The sequence below is a fragment of the Cajanus cajan genome, chromosome 2, assembly GCF_000230855.2.
Source record: "Cajanus cajan strain Asha chromosome 2, NIPB_CcT2T_4, whole genome shotgun sequence".
In the NCBI taxonomy this organism is placed as follows: domain Eukaryota; kingdom Viridiplantae; phylum Streptophyta; class Magnoliopsida; order Fabales; family Fabaceae; genus Cajanus; species Cajanus cajan.
In genome coordinates, this window is record NC_138518.1 from 4,674,952 (window position 1) to 4,697,896 (window position 22,945).

At 30.3% G+C, this 22,945-nt stretch overlaps 1 protein-coding gene across 1 annotated transcript; it reads right to left on the reverse strand.

Moving 5' to 3' along the window:
• Positions 1 to 7,966: 7,966 nt before the first annotated feature.
• LOC109788030 (exocyst complex component EXO70A1) lies at positions 7,967 to 21,420 on the reverse strand. The gene is made up of 11 exons (XM_020346664.3): positions 21,097 to 21,420; positions 20,900 to 20,995; positions 19,760 to 19,965; positions 13,350 to 13,583; positions 13,087 to 13,225; positions 12,801 to 13,013; positions 12,175 to 12,380; positions 11,692 to 11,889; positions 11,502 to 11,601; positions 8,624 to 8,841; positions 7,967 to 8,319 (listed from the first exon to the last, which is right to left on the reverse strand). Exons 1-11 carry the CDS (start codon positions 21,253 to 21,255, stop codon positions 8,202 to 8,204), a joined length of 1,887 nt encoding a protein of 628 aa, XP_020202253.2. The 5' UTR covers positions 21,256 to 21,420; the 3' UTR covers positions 7,967 to 8,201.
• Between the last annotated feature and the right edge of the window lie 1,525 nt (positions 21,421 to 22,945).

Consider the following 22,945-nt stretch of genomic DNA (forward strand, 5'->3'; position numbering starts at 1 on the left):
AAATATGTTCTCCTTACGTAACAAACAAACACACACACACAGACACAGACATAGACACAGACACAGATACAGACACAGACACACACACAGACACACATACAGACACGCACATACACACACACAAATTTTTGTGGTATATGTACCACGATTTTGTTTTCTATTAGTAAGTTAGAAGTGTATAAGAAAAAATATGTTCTCCTTACGTAAAATTCTTAAAAATAGTTGTTCTTAGATACAACTAAATCTTTTAACAATATTTTCTTAAACTTCTGGCTTTTTTTTCAACAATTTCAAAAAATTTGGATATATCAATTACATAAAATACATCTTTATTATGTATGTTTGTATGTGTTTTTAAACTTAAATTATTTAGTATGACTATGAATACAAAGAGAAACACTACAATTACTTATTTATTTATAAAAGTAATATTATGTTGGTCATTGAGTAATAAATTTTCTTTATATATGCAAAAAAAAAAAAAGTTTATAAGTATCTAACAAAATCTCAAATATTTGAAAAGTTTACAAACATATTATTGTATCATACTTATTGAATAGACATTTTTTTTATAAAGTACAAAACTACAAATTATTAAGAAATTACAACGAGCTATATATTACACTTTTTAGGAATTAATTATTATTTAACTTTAAATATATAGATGTAGTTTTTATTTTCAAAAACTAATTAACATTGATAAAATTTTAATTTTGTCTCTTCCTTAGACTTGCAAATTTTGAAAGATCTTAGATGTTATAACTCTGTTAGGATAAATTTAAAGAGTCTAAAAAAATCCAAAAAAAAATTATTTAAGATTTTTATAGAATAAGTTTGAATATTAAAATATTATTTTATGTTAATTTCTCTAATATAGGATGTTGACACTTGTAAAATTATCATTGACAACAATTATGAAATTTATTCCCTTAAACCTATAAATTATCAGTGAAAAATTTCAAGGTTAATTTGTTTCATTTTTTTTAGCTTTATTAATGATAATCTCTTTGCTTCATGGTAGATAGCTATTTTACATCTTAACAATTTTGTGTTTTCATTCCTCCTTCTCCTCCTCTCAAGAAGGATCACTTCCAATATATTGTTATGAATGTAATACTAAATTATGTAACATCTCGCTAAAATAGACTCCATTAAAAATAATAAAAATAATTATAGATAATTAATGAAATAAAATGTTTTGATAATAAGAGAGAGGAAAAGACCATAAGAAAATGATTAATTAAGTGGTCTAATAATATAGACTAATGGGCATAAGTACACATTGTCTCATTCTAGAAGAGAAAAAATAGAACAAAAGAAAAGGGGGGGGGATCATCAAATGAGTTTTGCATAATTCCTCCTCCCCATATATGTCAATGGCTTTGCATGATCTTTTTTTTTTCTTAATTGTTTAATTAAATGTTATTTGTGTTTCTTATGTTTGTAATGTGTCACATTAGGGTTTATGAGAGTGAAATATTTTTCACTATAAATGTATGATTAACCTTGCATGTTCCTTATGTCTTTCTCTTTTCTATCTATACGGAAAGAATATTGTATAACTTTTCATTCCTAAAGGAATGATTTTTGAATGTTAATTTTATTTATATAGATATAAATTTTGTACGATTTTTCAATCTCTATAGAAATTATGCTCATGTACTTATATGCTCATGTAGTTGTGAAATGTCTTATTTGACAAGGGAAGGGTAAAAATTTCTTCAATCCTCAAAGGATGATTAACATTAAAGAGAATTTCTTTTAAAAAACATAACATTCTCTTAATTTGATAATGAAGGGATATTTTTCTCCCTCGGTCCTCAAAGAGTAGTGTTAACTTCTAGTGAGGAAAAGTTGAATGGCAATACAAGAAGGCACTCATTGGGATTTTGAGCTCAAATTTGACCACCAAGACAAAAAAAAAACATGAGGTTTAAAAAGCTTTATATTATTTATGAAGTTTACCTTTTTGAATTTGCATTATTAATTGTTAAAGTTTATTTATCACATGCATCTATATGTGTTTTACTTGTTGTGTTTCCTTAGAGCATTCATTAAGATGAAAGTTTTATTAATTTATTTTTTAAATGTGATAGAGCATGCAAATTGAGGTGAGGCATGTAATATTTAATTCCACTAATTAGTTTAGGATATTTAGTTAGCAATTTCTTCTTAGGTGAACTTTAAAACTCTTGCATGAGGTTTAGAATATTTTGTTTAAGCTCCTTTTATGCTTTATATGATGTTTGTTTACCTTTTTGGATTGTTATGTTGTCTTCTTTCAATAAAAATAAATACAAAGTTTTGGGTTAAATTGTTTCCACAAATATATAAACATCTAAGTGCATGCCAATAATGAATTACTAGGGTGTTACACATTGTCACCCATGAACAACAGTGAAGATATCCTATAATGAGTGATTTATTCTACTTAATTAGATGGAACAACAACAATCTTAGTCACTTAAGTATTGTCGACATAAAATTTGATGGCTTGGTATCACCAGTTAGATATGGAACAATTTAGGTGTGAGCCTAATACGTTATTGGTTTACAAAAACTAAGCCTTCTATGAATGTAACTTATTATCTACCCCCAAGCTACTACGCACCCTTCCAACACTAGGTCTAGGTGCACCCAGGGTGATCACCCTCAACTTATGTGCCAAGTCAATATTCAAGTTCCTTAACCCAAACGTAACTATTCAACGTTAAGTATGAAGCGACTCATTTCATACAGTTTTTACAAGATTGTTTAAAGAACACAATGTTTATTAAGAAAACACGTCCTTATTTGGGACTATGAACCAATAGGCTCATGGAGATCCAATCAACTAGTATCTCTCACTAAACAACTCAATAAAACAATATAACTCAAAATTCTTTTTTAAACCACCTTAAAGGCTTTTCAAAAACAACATTGATGAAAGGGATCAAGCCCTCCCAACATCCACTCATAGTTATGTGAATTAGGTGCTCAACCTTTCTTGTGACACCCTCTATACTCACATCAAGTTCCACAATTCACACAAATTCATTTTAGAAAAAAGGTTTTCTATAGTCTATTTAATTCATTATACTATACGAGCTTCCTAATCATAATCATTCCTCCAATAATTTGCCTTGTGTTTTAATCCTTAGGGTTTCCCAGGAACCTATAGGCACATATAGATTCGCAACTATAGAGGCAACTCTAGAGATAAAAAACATGATTATAATCTACTAACAAATTTAGAATACTAGGTAACTCACAAACAATTACAAATTTATAATAGAGATAATATCACAAATTATAACACAATTATATCACAATTAGAAGGCAAAGAAACAACAAATTCATAGTACAATTACATTAATTTGGGTTTCCCTCATACACTTAAACACAAACAATGAGATTGGGGGCCAATCTTGCTATTGTAGATAACCCTCACCCATAGCAAGGTTTTCACTCCCCCGTACCTCGATGCCAAACTCCATACGTTGATCTTTGAGGTGGTCTCCAACAGCCTTTGATTCTCCCTCCCTAATAAAAAGCAACAAGATTAAAACCCTCAAAAGTAGAGCTTTTAGTGCGAAACATTTTTTCCCACTCCAAATATCATTTGGATGATCCAACCATTGAAATCAAAGAATAACATCTTGTAAACCCTCCATCCAAAATTCAGCCTGATCCAACAACGAATGAACCTTCAATTATAATTAGAAAATCACTGTCTGGTGAATATGCGAATTGAACAATTAATTTCTCTCTTATCTTCTCTCTTCTATTTTTTTTTGTTTTTCTCTTTCAATGATGAGTCACTCTCTCATCTTCAGGGCACAAGAATGTGTGTTAATGATGAGAGGCAACCCTAGACTGTTAATCTATAAATAGGGAACATTTGTGACACCCTCTACCCCGACATAATACACAATAATTATAAGATAAAATTTGAATGAATAAAAATTTTCTCAATTATAAAATAGGTAAAGGATTCACATTCACATACAATCATAGTTCACTTGTGGAAATTACAAAATAAATAAAGTTAAAGATTTTCCAAACAAGAAAGAAACTAAACTCCTAAACTAGTCCTAACTATGCCCCAATGTCACATATCTTATTAGAGCACTCCCAATTGAAGCCTAAGCCTCATCACCAACATCCTCATGCTGATGATCACCTGCAACACAATAAAAATACACATAGAGCAAACATGGGAGTGAGAAACATCTCACTCAGTTTCAGGTGTAAAAACAATAGTTAGGCAACACACACACAAGTCATAACGAGCACAACCATAGCTACACATTAATCAGATGCAAATTCAAATTATACATACAATAGTAACACATACACAGTCATTCATCATGCAATGTTGTCATGGACTCGACTCATAAATGCATGCATGTGGCGCCAATTACATATCACATATCACTGGTGTGCTGCCTAAACAACACACCTAAGGTAGTCTAGGAGTACATGTAGGGAGCTACCCATACACTCTCAACAAGAAGGATATACTGCTAGGGTCTGCCCAGGATAGCGAAGCTGTGCAAGTTACATCTCGTGCTCATAAATGAGTGAAATCGAGACATCCAAACCGCACTATCCCCTAGGACTCTCCCAAGCTGTTACACAAGGAGGGCCTTCCCTAACGGTGTACTCCATATCGTACCCTTCACATAGATGCACATGATGCATGTCACACACATTCACACTTCATGGACTCATCACTTTACTTGTCACAGTTACTCATATATCATGTCTCATTGTCACATATCATCATATTTCATATCTCATATTCACTTTCCACATTGTCTCATCATATTCACATAATCTCTACAGAGCACTCTAATTCCTATCAAAACATATTCAAACTCAAAATTAAATATACATTCATGCTCAGTAATCATCAAGAAACACAACAGAAAACTTAGAAAGTAAAACAGAAAACATTAGAAATTTGCCTGTTTCTCATAGGGTTCTCTCAAGAACCCACAGAGTACTCTAATTCATATCAAAACTTATTTATTTTCAAAATTAAACACATATTTACACTCAACATAACACAAGGAACGCAACAAAATATTCAGAAAATAAACAGGAAACTTTCATATTTTGTCTATTCCTAGAAGCATGCATCAGGCAAGGGATTGGGAGCCAATCCTGCTACCCAACAATTATTCTCACACCCTCGATAGAGGTTTCTCACTTCTCCCTTACCTGGATAAGCAGAAGATGAAGCTAGAGCAGAATCTGGTTGATCTCTTTCTCTTGGTTCTCTTTGGTCTTCAGAGAGTGTGTCAAGAAGCAGTGCTATGCTATTTATAGATATCAAAAGTGGCCAGAACGGCTCGTATCGGATCTAGAATGGTTTGTTCTGAATTCATTCGTCATGTGTTAAATTCGCATCTAGAATGGCCCGTACGTTCTTAAACCAGAACAACCCGTTCTGGAGTTGAGTTTTAACTCATAAGGCCATGTTTGGGACGGCCCGTTCCCAAAGTAGAACAGTTCGTTCTGGGTTCGAATTTTACTCATAACAGTCTATTTCGGAATGGCCCGTTCCAATCTAGGGTTTATAGGCCTTTTTAGTAGTTTGAAGCGGCCCGTTCTGAGCTACTAAATCACCCTTATTGGGCTTTAAGCCTTCATATAATTTGTGAAAATCGGGATGTTACATCATTGAACTCTAACCCTTACATAACTCGTTGATAAAAGTCTGTTAATCATTGTTAGTTACTTTTCTCATTAAAATTCAAATGATTATCTATTATAATTAAATTACAAAATATTTTTTTATCAATAACTCTTGTTACCAAAATGATCTCAATTAATTAAATTAGAACTCTTAAAGATATATACATAAGATAATATCCCTTCAGATAAAATAATTTCACAATCTTTATTTTTCTTATCTAAAAACATTTATCTATAAAATTTCTCTATTAATCAAAACCATGATATAAAATCAAAATATGTTAAAATAGATAAAAATATATTTATATCTCTAATATAAACCAAGATTTTCTTTAATTAATAAAAACACTCAATTATTTAAAAAGCCTTTAATGTAATCATAAAACCTATTTAATTAATTAAAATATTCTTTAAATAATTTTAGAAAATTAAGAATGCTACAATCATGTTACTTATATGTTGATTTTTCATATCAAGCTTACCATGTTGTTTTGTGATTACAATTATCATTTCTTTGACATGGGAGCAAATCAAGTATAGTTTGCAAGGAGCATCTTGGAGCTATTGTTGGCTATCTTGGGATGGTTAAAGCAAGATATTTGTAGTTTCTAGGCTTATGTTGTCTAATTTTAAGTCCAACTTAGGTTTATGTTTTTAGTTGTTGGTCATGTATATGTATTTGTATATTTTGGCACATGTAACTTGAGGGGATTTTCTTTGTTGTTTGATGACTATGAACTATTTTAGTGTTTTTGTTCTGGTTGATTGCTAAGATCTCGTGTATATACATGTCTTGTACTTGCATGATATTTTGAATTTGTGCAATGTGATAAACCTAGGATAAATGACTTGTTTTCTGTTGTGAATTTGCGATGAATGTTGTGTTGTCACATTGTTAAACCAGTGTATGATTTGTTAGATTGTTGTATCACAATATTTATAGGATGATTATATAGTTAAATGTAATTTTTTTAATTTAATTTAAAAACCAAAAACTAAAAAAGTTACTTTAATAATCTTATTATTTCTACAATTCATTATAATAAATTGATTTCGTTTTCAAAATTTTGATTGGTTATTTTAAAATTATTTCTCATTAATTAAATATGATTTTAATTTGTTCAAAAATTCATCATACTTTATATTTTTACTATGCTAAATATTTGACATGGAAACATCACCTTGTTTTCAAGATGCCTAATCGAATGTTATTCTAAAATAATATAAAAATTAAATTAAAAAATGAAGTTCTTTGTTATAATAATTTAAAAATAAAAATTGCTATTGTTTTTAATTTACATTCTATAATAATAATTTTTTTATCATATTTTATATTATCTTAAAATTAATTGTATGTTATTTCTACATATAAGAAGATTCACTTTATCATCTATTATTATCATGATCAATATTAATTTATTTAAAAAAATTATAATTACATTGATTTATAATTAAATGTAATAATATATTTTAAAATTTAAAAAATTGGAAATAAACAATTTTACATTTGTTAACTACTTCAACAAATAGTTTTACCAAATAAATATAATTTAATAAGCTTATGTAATAGCTTTCAACTATCAACTTTCAATTACTAGTCAACTTTTTGACTTCTAATTAGTTTTTCAATTTTTTAGTCACCTTTTCAACTTTTTTTTGTCAATCATAATCTTAAAAAATTAAATAAATATTGTTACTTTAGTTACAATATAACTATGTATATTTTATTACACTTGAAATAAAACATCTAAAACTAAAAATTTTGAGATATGATAAGAAGAAGATAGGTGGAATACATAAAAGTGCTCATTATAATTAACGAAGTATTTTAATAAATTATCCCAATTTAGAGAGGAGGAAAATTTGATCTATGCATATTCTTTATGTTTGTTGTTCTTGAATTTATATCTTCTATTCACATGAGTCAACTTTAGCCAAATATCATAATTTTATGAAAAAGTCATGTGCTACTAAATCATAATATCTTTAGTCAAATTTTCAACAAATTTTTTTCAAGTTTTACATTTTCTCTTACCATTTCTTACTCAACAATGTCTACATGAGTTATGTGAGATTAGCCTTTTTCCTCTTATCCAACTTTTCAAATTGACCTTGAATGATGATTTATGATGTTTTAACTTAAGAAAGATGATAAGATTGTAAAAGGTTAATCTCATTCACATCATTAGTAAATAAACAAAACAAAATCTTACGTGTGTATCGTAAATGAAGTCTAAAAAAGGAAAATTCATTGAGACCTCTCTTGGTGTAAATACCAAAAAAGAGATGAAAGATAAATAATTTATGTGATTAATGATATGATGTGACAAAAAAGAGAAATAGAAAATTCAACACTCTTTATTTACATTTCTCAATTTGGTGAAAGCCTAAAATGATAAGGGGAGAAAGAAATTTAAGTATAATGATATAACAACATGACAACATGTCTATATTATTCTCCAATTATTATTCATACCTAAGTATTCAAATCATAGTGGAAAGTGAGCTAATGCAACATTTTACCGCTTCTGGTCACCCCATATCTTGCTTTCAAAAAATTCACCCAACATTTGCTCGAGATGTTCAGGAGAGTATACAATGTACTTATGAGGATTTTTGCCATTCTCAATCATGGGCCTGAAAAATTAAATACGTGTTCATCAACATTAAAAAAATAAAATTTATATGATAGGATTAGGAAACCAAAAAGAATAAAATATAGGACAAAACTTTTATACAACTTCATTAGTTCATTTAGTATGGTTCTATAGTTAGAGTTGAATTTTTTACCTTGGTAATCTATGTTGATCTTTAATGCAAACCTTTATTATGTGGATTATTGAGATGAAACTTCAATGTTGATTAAAAAATCACACTAAAAACACATAAAAAAAATAGATCTAAGTTTTGTCCAAAAATATATAGCCTAATTAAAGCATACCCAAAACGTTTAAGGAAAGATCTATATGCAGGTAATAGAACTTCAGCAACGGCCAATCTAAGAGATTCACGCAATTCACTATCTGGAACAGTCCATTGAGATTGTCTTTGATGAAGCTCTTCGATTTGATCATTAAAAGTCTTGAATCTATCTTTAACAACTGTCCTTGAGACTCCACTATTACTATCCCCTCCTTGGATTGTGAGGCATTGTAAAATCTGTAGGATCATATAACATTATCTTTTAATGAAACCATTGTTATACAAACTCAGTGAATTTGAAAAAAAAAAATGATTTGGATTAACATCATCTTTACCCAACTATGACATAATAACTATAATATTTACATAAAACAAGTAGATTTTAATATAAGAATGATATATCACATGTTCATCGAGAAAAGCCTACAAATTGGTTACAAAGTTCCAATTTATTGAACTAGTAAAAATTATAGTTTATGACTTAACCAAAGTTGATTTGAGATGTAAACAAATACAAAAATATGTAAATAATAATTTAAAAATAAATTGGTAGATCAACATGAGTATCACTAGGTTCATGTGTGTTAAAATAAAACTTGATACTCAAACCAAAGGATATCTAATTTGAATAGGTTGGTTTGAATTCAATGCAAATAGTGGTAAAATTTGAAACTAAGTGTTAGAGTTAGTTTAAATTGCTTCAAGTTCATGTTATCCATTTTGAGGACAAGCCTCTCATGAGATTGATTTTTTAATAAAAATAAACTATCAAGAAGCAAATTTTAAATCTTTTTAACTTAGGCTACTAATGTGATGCTTTGAGGATGTGATTATAAGTACAAAACTTGATATTATACCATGGAACAAATAAGAAAAGGCATAAATCAAGCTTGATAAACATGCCTTCAAAAATAAGGATTGGTCACCAATGTGATACTACATCAATCTTGAAAACAAATTTTGAAACATGTTAAGGTGCTACAATGTCAAGCCTCCAAAAATTTGTATTATTTAGAAGGCAAAATATCATAAGCAATATGTTCAAAATTTAATTGTCAAGTGTTTAGAAGTAAAGATCTGTCCAAACCATCAAGTAGTAATGTAAAAAAAGCAACCAAAAGATTAAAAGACTGTTGCACAAGCATCATAGTAATTAGAAACATCTATAAGAGGGATCTTATAGAAACAATCTTTAGAAGTAGAATTCCCAACAAACTTTACAAGTTATCAAATGATTAATCACTAGAAATTCAACTCATCCCAACTATCAAATATTCAAATTCAAATTGCAACCGATGATTTACATAAAGAAAAATAAATCATAAAGTAAAAGATCTCAAAAGTAGCAAATAAGAAAAATAAACCAGTTAATACACAATTGCATGAAAGAGACAACCTATACAAATTTTAATAAATATTTGAATGAGTTTAAACTTGTGTCTAAGAATTATATGATTGTTTTGAAGTTATAGTACATATAAATACACTCTTACAAAAAAAAAAAAAAACCAATGCAAGAGAGAAAAATAATAAGTTAGACAAATTTTAGAATTTTTGCTTCTATAAAGAAAAAATATAGTTTTTGATGTGAGTCTTCCTTAGTAAAATTGTTTACCCTTGTGCCCACTGCATGTAATACCAAAAATGTTTGTAAACCTCCCTGTATCAATGTGCATCCATTCAATGAGTGATTAGAAAGAAAAAAAAGGAGTTTGTTTAGTGAAAAAAAATTAATAAAAAGAACCCATATGTGCATCCATTCATTGAGTGATTAGAAAAAACAAATAGGAGTTTGTTTAGTGAAACAAAAAATTAATAAAGGGAACCCATAACATCAATTAGAAGATTGGTGCTTATAAAGTAAATATATGACCCCAATTGTGTTAGATGTTAGTTTGTTCAACTATAGAGTTTCACCTTGAAGCCTAAAGAAACTTATTAAAGAATACTTGTTGAGGTTTGTGAAAGGTATTGAAGCCTTATGAGACTTGTGAGAGAGTACTTCGTGATAAAGCTTGTAAAATCTTATGGAAAGAATATTGGGGGTGTGAACACGCAGAGGTAGAAGTCCTGGTTGAAAAGCCTACCAAGGCTTGTGGAAAGAATATATAGGTTTGTGTACCTTCACATTTGAGAATATTATGTGTTGAAACTTATAAAGGCTTGGGAAATAATAATTTTTGTTGTAAGCAACCTATAAAGACTTGAGAATAATAATAATGAGAAAGTATATGGAGATTTTGGGAAAAGAATACATTATAATATGTTTATGCACTTTATAATAATTAGATAGATTATTAGACTTAAAATAACAAAATTTATGTCTTTAGGCAATTACAAATATGAATTATTAGTGTTTGTAGTATATGTTTCTTTAGGTAGTTATTTAGGTAGGTATGAATTTGTGTGATATTTTATATGAATAGGGTATAAAGAATGATTTGTCAATAAGTAGTTTGTGTGTTGGGTGTTAAAGAATATAATCTTTATTAAGGGAAAATCATATGTAGACAATATCTTGTACTATAAATTTGGCCTTAAAAACATAAACATCTTGTACAACAATCTATATATAATTTAATGTGCTAAGTTTTGAATTTCACTATTAGGCTAGGGAAACACATGCCCTTGACAAGAATTGATCTAAGAGTGAAAAGATTTGAAAAAAATAAAATAAAGATCCAATTATAAAGACCAATTAATGTCAAGACTAATAGGAATGCAATGAAGAAAATTAGCAAAAGCATTGAGGGAACGTAGTACACAATTGATAGTTTGGATGAAATATTATTTTTGTTGAAAGAACTCATAAAACTAAAAAACTTTATTGTTTTAGACACTAGCTAGATACAAATTCAATGGGCTTATTCTAGAGTTTAAAAAATTAATAGATAAACCTTTGCCCAAGAGATCCTTTTATATTGGTTTGCATGTTGTTGCACAATTCTTCTATGTATTTGCACCCAATCATCTCCTAACATGTCTTTTGCCTCTGACCTATAAATACAATATGCAAATTAGAATTGTAGCTAAATAGAATGTCAATCTCACATACTATATTTGGAGAAAAATAAATAATCAACCAACCTTCTCACAGATCTCACTATGTAATGGATATTGTTCATAAGAAATAATTGGGTCAAGGCTGGATCTTTATATTGTTTTGATTTTCCATCCAAGTTACTTTGGAGAGCCTGCATGATCCTTGTTGTAATAATTGCTAATTGTCCTTCTGGATCGTTGGGATCAAACTCATGAAAAAGTTGTTTGAGGGTTGATTGATAACTGCTCACATTTAGCATCCACAATAAGAAATTAAATTTTTTGAAGACAATAAGGTCCAAATCTAATGTATAAAAATTTAGAGTAACAAAATGATAAACTATGTGACTTTACTTTTAGAAACAATGTCATAGAAAACATTAAGAAAAAAAAACGGAATTATCCCCTTAAACCTTTTTAGGGGTGTTAATAAAATATTTTGAAAATATATATAACCAATTACATAAACACAATTGAAGAAAAATGATTTCTAAGCAAATTATAAATCAACATACTAGTATCACTCACTCATAAAGAAACTTCACATAATTGATAACATAGCTAGTTAAAGGGTGGACAGTTCCATCCATAACAGTAGTCTTAGTGGCATCCTTTTCGACAGCTTCCTCAAAGTCAACAAAGGTTTCTTGAGCTGTTTGAGCCAATCTTTTTGCCAAATTTATTGCAGCTTCCCGCATTTCAGTGCATGCTTTACTTTCAAAAAGTATCTCAATCTGTATCATATACCATCCCATTGAAAACGAGGAAATAAAACATAAATAACATACAAAAGAAAACAATTATAATTAACACTATAAAAAAATTCATTTAAATGCAAAAAAAGATTCGGTTTAATAAAATTTTTCAATTTAGAGAATTGATGATGAATTATTTCTTATCAATTAAAGAGATTTTTTTAACTTTTTAATTGGAATGAAATGATATCTTCCAAATAACAAAACTTCTAGTTGAATTGAGAAATCACAAATTCAAATTGATAACTTAAGCTTTCTAAATTATCTATTTCTAGTAAAAGTTATTTTAAGTAATTTATGTATTGTATCAAAATCTTGTAATAAGAGTTATTTTGATTTGGAACTAATTAATGTATATAATTATAATAAACAAGTCTTAAGATATAAACTTTATAATACCTCTGGTTGAAGTTCTCTCATGATCTCATACATGTCTAGAAGAACAAATAATTTCTCAGGAGACCTCTTACTTTTTGCAATAGCCTCTCCAAAACTAAGAAGCATAGCAACACTACTAGCCGTGACTTCAGCAAAACATTGAGTTTTCAAAGAGTCCACACCATCAAATATTTGATCACAAATTTTCTTCTCTCCAGAAATCAATAATTTAACCTATTCAATTAAAGTTAGATGGATACAAAATGCATAATAAGACATTTAAAAATAATTTTCATTTTCGTCTTACAGCAATCCTCATGTAATGAATCCAGTTCCCAATCTTTGCCTCCAAAACTTCCCACTGCATTTTTTGAACATCATCCTTACTTAGCCTTTCTACACCTAACTTCCTAAGACTTTGTTCCAAGATTGTAGCACGAGTGTCTCTATGGATTTGGAACATATATCATAAACCAAATTTGAAAAAAAAAATCAGATATATTTACAACTTTAGACACAATACATGCAACTATTTAGTCATTTGATTATAGGGAAAAAAAACATCACTACCTATAGATTCGAAAGAGTTGTTGTTGATGTCCAGCTTGAACCATTTGTTGTGCTAAATCATGTAGTAAAGGTACAACTCTGGGTGGAATAAGAGTTGGAAGTGCAAAAGTGACCGCTTCTGAACCTTTTTTTCCAGGAGGGTTTTTTCCACCACTTTCACTTTGCTTTCCAGAATTTGATGGCCTTAGAGAGTTTGGTAAGCACTCAAAAAGTCGATCGGGTTCCACAGGTTTACTGAAATTAAAAGCTAATTTCTTAACATTTTGACAATGATATAAGTTTTAGGTTTCAAAGTCCAATAACAAAGACCAAAAACATTTCAAGTATCTAAAATCATAAAAGCTTAAGAAAAATACCTGATGAAAAAAATGAATGCTTCTATTAATGCAAATATAGATATCCAAGAGTTTAAGAAAAACTTTAATGAGTAATAACTACATATTAAACTATAAACTAGAGTTAGGTATGTTTTCATCATCGAGTTTCGTGTGAAAAAATATCAATTTGTTTGTCTTTACTAGAGAAAATTAATATTCCTTTACCTTTAAGGTTTATTGGCCAATTAAATAACCAAGAATTTAACATATGATGGGAGTTATGCAAACAAATGTATTTAATTGATTCCATATCTTTTACTCCTACTTATCCTTATTTTCCTTCTTCAAATATCCTTTATTTGTTATTTAATTTTTTCAAAAATAAAAATATAATATATAATTTAGTTTTTCTTGAGAAAATGCTGGTAAAAAAGGATTTTAAAAGAGTAGAAGGAAGGCGTGCATGGTTTCTTCAAGGCATGTATAGGTATTGTAATTTAGGCTGAGTTCATCCCCACCAATGACAGACCTAGGTGAAACTTGGGTTTGATGATAAATGTCCTTTTGAATATAATAAAGACCTTTGATTATGTTTGCACTTCCAAACCTCAGGCCATAATAACAATGAATAAAGAGAATGGAGAATAAATAATGTAGAATAATTGATGACCTTTGATTACTTTTGCCTATTGTCACAAAAGGTAAAAGTAAATAAATTTGTAAATGAATAAAGAGAATGGAGAATAAATAATGAAAAACAAAATCAATCTTTTGTGAATGAAGAGTGACTATTGCAAGTAATAACATCATAAACAAATATTTTTCTTTATTAACAATAGTTAATGCTATAAACTTAGCCAACTTGGGAAGCTTATAATACATGTTTGTTTCTTCAATTTTTTAGACACAACATCCCTACTATAAGACCACAAGTTTTTCTAAATAAATTAATAAAAGGTTTTAATTAGCTAAAGGAGTGCATTTATTTTATTTGATTGTTTATGTATTTTAACCAATTATCTAATTAAGTGTATTGAGAGAAAAAATATGATTTAGGTTGTAATTTATTTGAGAATATTTTATTTTCTTATATAAAAGAAGAGGTAGGAGAAAATTTATAAATTAAGTTGGTGAGTGTACTAGGGTTACACTTGTTATTTTAACATTTACGCTCAACCCTCTATGTTATGAAGAAACTGAGGAGTTGCTAGGTTAACACTTACGACAACCCTCTATGTTATTTTAACACTTACGCTCACACTCAGTCCACAATTGATTATCAAGGTAAAAAGGGAGTGAGTAGTCTCACTTTGGGATGAGATATCTACAAGGTAGTGAATTGACCCCTAACCTTGTTGACTGTGCATGTATGTGGTGAGGGAAAAATCCCAATTTGTTGTGTGATCTGTAAATTAATGATTCATGTTCTTCTCATGGACTCTAGTTACTATGATTGATAGTTATGGGTGTTTAATTTAGTGTTAACTTAGGTGATCGTCAATCTTTAGGTGTCTATGGGTTCCTATGGGAATCCTAAGATAGAGTAAATTGAATTAGTAAGAAATGATTAATCTTGTATGAGAAAACATGTAATTAGTGATTTATTAATGTATGGGTAGGACTTTAGAAAGTGTTCGCTGATCTAAATTCTTATTTTGAGTTTATATATGTATTATGTGATTTTCATGTTTTCGTAATGGTGAAATTTATGATATGATGTTGGGCTTTGTGAAGGACTGTCGAGCATGGGAGTGGTGGAGAGCATAAGCTATTCTCAGTGTCACTTATGTTGGGCATGGGACGATCCACACTAGGTGTGGAAGCTCTAGGGGCTTCTTGGTATGTCTTCATCAGATGTAAGTGTAGTCACACTAAGTATGTTTCTTCTAGTGAGAAACATGTGTTCTTTGTCTAGATTACGCCATGTGTAGGGTGCCCTATGTTGGGCGTTACCCTACAAATGTTCAATTTTTGGATTTCTATATATTATGATGTTGTTTAGTATATGTAACAAATTGAATAATCTATGTCAAATAATTAATTATAGCATGTTAAATTATGGTGGAATTTGCATGTAATTTAATGGTGATTATAACCTTGTGTTTATCTTGGTGGTTGTTCATGGGATGTATCATGTGCTATGTGTGGACCATGTGATGGTTATGCGATGTGAAAGCCTAAGTAGAGGCTTAACCGAGATAAAAGTCTAGGTATGATCGCCTAGTCAGGATATGATTTATGTGTAACTTGTATAACATGAGCTTGGGAATGTGAATAACGTGAATATGCATCGAGTCTTGTGTGACATACATTATATGTATAACTTATTTTTGTGATAGATACGATACAAAATACGTTGCTTTCCCTTGTGTAAAAGCTTGGGGATAACCAAGTTTGGGGGCTTCAGTTACGCTCATTTGTGTACATGGGATGTAACTTGATCGACATCGTTATCCTAACGCACCCTGTGAGACCCTCAGTCTTTCCCCTCTCTCCCCCTCAACATTTCACTAGTAGCCTTCCTTCTTCCTCTCATTCTTTCTCTCCCACTCACTTGGACTTGTTCATTCTTTTATCTTGGTAGCTGTAGGAGCTGTGTAAAGGTGCGGGAATGAAGCTGAAGCGCGGACTCTTCCTCCTCCGTTCATCATTTTCTCCATTCGTTTTCTCCTTTCTCCTTCCCGGAAGCTTGGAACTTCTCCTCTGAGGTAAGGGAAGCTAGATTCTCGTTGTTTTTGGCTGTAACTGAGTCTAGAAACTCATTTGTTGTTGGATAATTGATAGTTTTTGGCTGAAATTGCTGAAGATGGGGTTTCGGGATTTTCCGGGGTTTGGTGAAAATTTGGTGATCTTTCCTTGTTTGTGGTTGCATGTTGAAAAAGTTGGTATTTTTGGGTTGTATGATGAAAATGTGATGTTTTGGACCGATTGCATGTGTCTGGGGTGTTGATTTTGCAGGTTTTGGGTGAAATTTTCGAACTGGGGAGGGTTCCTGTTTGAATTTGAGCCGGGCGCAGTTCTTCGCGCCGGGCGTGAGTTCAAAGGGGGAATCCCTGTGTGAAACGCGCCGGGTTCGGGGAGAACCACGCCGAGCGCAATAGACCCCTGAAAGTCTCTGGTTGAGAATTGCGCCGGGCGCTCTTTTAATGCGCCGAGCGCGCATTTGATTTTCAGAATTTGACTTTAGAGTCTTCATGAAAGTTGTAGCCTTGGATGTTAGCTTTCCAATGGCGCTGGAATCACTCAAAAAGGAGTTTTAGAACTCCAGATATGGCCGTTTTAGTGAAGAGGGGTTAAGCTGCCAGCATTACTTATAGATGTTGCGGTTTTTATCAGTTTTAACAAGGTAGATGAAGGAATTAGGACTTGGTGTCTTCAAGAGAGTTGTAGTAAATCTTCTTATCTTTCATATGAGATAGGGATGAGTGTGGTAGGAGTAGTATAACTCCTAATGTGCTATTTTCTGTGAAGGTTGCCATTTCACATTTAGTGATTTGGTTAGGTTGAAAGTTGTTCTAAGTACTTAGGTTGATTGGTGTTGTTTGGATGGGTAATTTTACAAGATAGATGAGTTATAAACAAGGTGGATGAGCTGTATTATGTGTAGAATATGTTGTATGTCGTGTATGCTATTAATGAGGTGACACCACGATGTAATAGATTTATATTGTCGTGCTGAGTTGGGCTGACATGGATAATTTTCATGTTGAATTAAGATATATTGTTGTACTATAGACTGTTGAGCTGAGTTGTGAGTAGTAAGCTGTGTTGTATACTACCTAGCTGTGCGGGATGCTGATATTGGTGTACTGCGCTGAGCGCGGCCCTTGTCGCGTTGGGCGTGAGACTCCTTGGGAGTCTCTACCTTGTGGGCGCCGGGCGCAATTGGTATTGCGCCAGGTGCGAGTGAGCCTTGAGCTCTCTGGCTGGGTTCTGCCAGGCGTGGGCGTGCTTGCGCTGGGCATGCTGGCCCCCTGGTGCTCTCTGGTTGCACTGCGCTGGGCGTAACCACGAGTGCGCCGGGCGCGGAGATGTGACTTCATTAATGGATGTTAGAGGTTATTTATGTTCAGTTCAAGTAAAAGCTGTTGATTATAATTTGATGACTTGTGGATAACGCTGCTTGTTGATGTTGAGTTGTGCCAGTTGTAAATTGTCGTAAGTTGATATGTTGAGCTATATCAGTTGTATACTGTTGTGAGATTGATTTGTTGTGTTGTACTGTGTGTTGATAATGGCTGTGTGGGCCAAAAGGCTAAGGTGTGTAGGCCGAATGGCTGTGTGGGCCAAAAGGCTGAGGTGTGTAGGCCGAATGGCTGTGTGGGCCAAAAGGCTGAGGTGTGTTGGCCGAATGGCTGTGTGGGCCAAAAGGCTGAGATGTGTAGGCCGAATGGCTGTGTGGGCCAAAAGGCTGAGGTGTGTAGGCCGAAAGGCTGAGGTATGGAAGGAGATCTCCGAGTTGATATGCGTGACGACGCATTGTGTGCTTATTTCTGATTATGCTGTAAAATCGATGAGTGGTATACTGATGATGTGAGATGTGGGCTGTTATTGCTGAATGTTGTGGTATATTGAGTTGATGTTGTTAAGCTGGTTGATGTGCGGATAACTATAGTTATATTTTTCTTATTATTTAATTACATATTTATATATGTATGTTATTTCCTTTCACTAGCTTACCCTTGTTGTTTCCATGTGGTTTGGACTGCGATGATCATACTATGTATGGGAGCAGAGCAGGGATAGGTTGGTGGCTAGTGGTGAGTTTGCAGCTGGCAGGCGGAGCTAATCCTTGATGATGCTTCTTGTTTCAGCTACTTGGTGTAGTAGTTTCGGATGTATTCTTGTACATTTTGAATCTAGTCAGACTTGAACATGTATATATGTATATTCTAGACACTATATGTATACACTAGTTATTTTCTGTCCGGTTTCATGTGTACGGTGTAGTGTGTAGTGACCAGTCGGGTCGTTACACACCCTGGTGTTTCATCTAGTGTATAGTGTTGTAATATTGTGAGACAATTCTCTAGGCAATTATACGTGTGCCTTTGAGCAATGGTTGAAACATTTTACTAGCACCAAATGCATATAGTATAGTGAAGCTTGTGAGCATTTGTTGATGTGAACATGATGTTATGTGTTGAATGAAGTTGAAGTATGATGGTTGTTTATGATGAATAGTGGAATACTTTATTATGTACTTGTGTATATACTGATCTATGTATCTGCTATATAAATGTGATATCTTGTTGTGTGTAGTTACTCAACCGTATCTTGAATCAATAGTCAGAGTGAAATATTTCTTACTTCAATTTTTCTTGTTGGTATTCTTGTGTATGTGTTGCAAGTAAGGATTATCATGTGGATGATGAGGCCAAAGACAAGGCTTAAGCCTTATGTGGGGTGTTATGCCTCGAAAGGATGTAACATTGGGACTTGTCCATGTCTCTCCTTTCTTATTATGTAAACTCTTTTATGATCATTATTTTCTTTATTTTGTCTAAGAAAATTTTCTTTTAAGTTGGAATTATTCTCTAGTTTCTAAAAAAAATTTGTCACATTTTCTTTCACAAAGCAAGAAGTTTGTGTGCAATTGAGAAAATAATGGTACATCCATATGTATTTTGTTTGAAGGTATTTTAAATATGTTCATTTTCATACATTTGTTCTTTGATAAATTTTCCATCAAACATTTTATAATTATTTTAAATGACTAAAAATAAAGGTGATTGAATTTTACTAGTGAGACCAATTAAGTTCCTTGAGCCAAATGAATAATTTAAATGGAGAAAAGTTGAGCCCATATGTATAAAAGTAAAAATAAATTTTGTTTATCTATGAATATTATTTAAAAATTTACTACAATTTCTACCGTGTAGATGAGAAAATTAAGGAAATAATTGTTAATCATGTGTCCAAAATCGTTAAAAAGTGGTAAAATTACTTATCAGCAATTATCTAACAAAAACATGGACATTATAGAGCATAATGTTAATAAGGAATGAAGAAAAAAAAAAGGGAAATATAATATAAACATATATACATGTATATTGAAAAGAAAAGTAGAAATTCAAATTTTAGAAGACTAACCTATAATTTGTTAAAAGATGTTTGAATTCGTCTTCTAGCTTTGAGATAGCTTTGGCAAGCAAGCTGTTGGCATGGTTGATGATACCTTCACTGCTTTTAAAACTCTTTTTGCTGTTAAAGAAACGAACATTTGCTCTTAACTGATCAATTGCTCCTAAATAACTTTCTAGATCCTCGTGTGGCCCTCGTAGTATTTTAGCCTCCGCCTAATAATTAAATTAGAATGAAAATCATATAAAATATAAACATTTATTACTAATTTAAATGAATTAAAAAACATCACATAATATATTAATATTGTACTCATATATGTAGCTAAAAAGTGCATATGATTTTAGTTATAGATGCAATTTGAAGAAAGCTAACATGTGAAAAATTATCTGAAGTTAAACACTAAACTTTATGAGAAAAAAACCAAATGTAGACACACACACACATTATCAAGAAATAACATTGCATTAAAACTAAAGTAAAAACAATGTAAAGATATTTAAAACATAAAGAAAAACTTTACAAAAGTCGTCATAGTTATTTGAATTTTCTCAACATATATTACATAAAAAAAAATATCTTCATAAACAATTTTACTCAATTGCTGAACAATAAAAAAGAAAATCCATAAAAAACAATGTAAAGATATTTGAAACATAAAAGAAAAACTTTACAAAAGTTGTTATAGTTATTTAAATTTTCTCAACATATTACATATATATATATATAAAATAAAATAATCTTCATTAACAATTTTACTCAATTGCTGAACAATAAACTTGTAAATAATTAGAAAGCCCATAAAAAAAATCTTTACAGAAGTTGTTATAGTTATTTGAATTTTCTCAACATATTACATATTAAAAAAATATCTTCATATACAACTTTACTCAATTGTTGAACAATAAACTTGTAAAAAAAAAAAAGTCCATAGGCTCTTATTTTCCTATTCAACAACTTGAAGACAACCAAATTTTGACATTTTCATATATACTAATACACCATAGCAACTTGAATCACAGTCACATATTTATATTTTAGATTGCGAGTTACCATTTTGTTATGAAACTAGAACATCAAATCAATAAACTTTGTAGCAGTTGTGGCAAGATGTTAATCAATTGAAAATAAAGAAAAAGTTAGACCTACCATTCGTGTTTGGTCGAATTGTGACAAAATTCCCTCTGCTGCTTTAAGAGTCCTATCAATATTATCATGTGCACTTCGAATTGAATGCGTTTTTATCTACCACACCACATCATTAATCAAAGATCGAAATAATTAACAAGAACAACAAGAACAAATTGAAACGCAAAGATCGACGAATACGCATTCAAGAAGCATACCTGAGTGGGACGCATGGCGGTTTCGAGCGCGGAGAGGCGGTGATCGAAGGAACCAAGAATGGAGACCATGTTATCGGTGATGGTCTGACTCTTGTGAAGTGACTCCTTCACGAACGCTGCTCTTTGTCGAAGAGCGTCCATGGCTTCTGGTATCTCCATTCAGATTGATTTTCTCTCTCTTTCGTGTTTCGTTGCTCAAAATATGGAAATGGAAGTGCATAATGCTTTCATTCAATGCAAAACTCATCCATTCCTTTTTTGTTGCTTCCATGTGTTAGTTCCTATTTTCATCGTGTTTCCTTATTCCTTGCCAAACGGTTCCAAGAAATAATTCAAGTTATATAGTATGGGCTAGTGTGGCTCGTGCATGTGTCATGGGACACTATTTCCCTAATTATAAATACCCTTGAATAAAATTTGGATTAAATTACTAAAAACAAGAAATCTTTTTTTTTTTTTTTTTTTTTTTGCAAATAGCTTTTGCAATCATCAAAACATGATAAAATTTAGAATTAAGAAATCAAATAAAGACTTCTCTTTTTTTTTTTTTCATTGTTTTTCTAAATTCATATTTTAAGAATCAACAAAGATAAAATTAAAATATCTATTTAAAAAAATTAAGGGAGTTATGTATATTTTTCCTAAAAGAGAAATAAGGTTGATTATATATATAATATAGCCTAATTACAATTTTCCATAAAATTTAAGAATTTACGTATCAAGAATGCTGTATTAAGAGGTGTGATTGTTAGGCATGATAAGCTTGTATCTTTGGACACTTGTTCAATCCAAACTCAATTTTGACAGAGAAAATCTGTTTTGACTAGATATGAATTTAGTTACAAGGTTTCATACACTTGAGAAATGGAGTTCAAGTGCAGGCTCAAGTATATAACTTTACGTTCTGTCCATCCTTTGCCCCCATACCACTCCCACTGTGTTTTAATATATATATAAATATATATATATATATATATATATAAATTAAAGTTAAGTTTTTCATTTTATAAATATTAAAAATATAAATTAATTATTTTAATTATTAAATAATTTAAATAATAATAATAATTAAATAACAAACTTAAAATTATGAGTTTAATTAATAATGTAATTTAATTTTTAAGTTTTCTGTTTATAATTTTTTTTCTTATTTATTATTTATATTGTAATATAATTATTAGCTTATTATTTTATTTATTTAAAATTATATAAGTAAATTATTTAAAAAAAATGTGTTGGCCGTGGATTTGGTAAATTTTTTTTTTTTTTTTTTATAAAGTATTAACCGTGAGCTTACCGAACCCAGCAAAATTCAATAGATACAAAAATGGTTTTTAAAATGTAAGGCAACCTTTTTAAAATTCGAACGTGAACAGCCACGCCATTTATGTTTTATTTGAAGAAGAAGAAAGATTTAAAGAGAATAAATTTATACTTATTATAAAGGAGATAGATATGTAATTACTTTTAGTTTTTATTTTTTAATAAATTATTATACCTTTTAAATATAAAATTTATAAAGGCACGAAGTATTTCCTTTTCTATTAATAATAATTAATTTGATAGGTGATACATAAGAAATAAAAAAATTTAAATATTTTAGAGTAAAACTTAAATAAAAAATAAAAAATAGATATTATATATAATTAGATTTTCATATATCATTTAGATAATTATATTCTTATTTTCATATATCATTTATTTTAATAGTAAGTTTATTTAAATTTATTTCATTCAATAATTTGTGTTAATTTTAACAATTTAATTATTGTTAAATTTAAAAATTTTAACATACAGATTAAATCTATAAATTTTTAAAAAAATTTAAAAATTATTTTATACAATAATT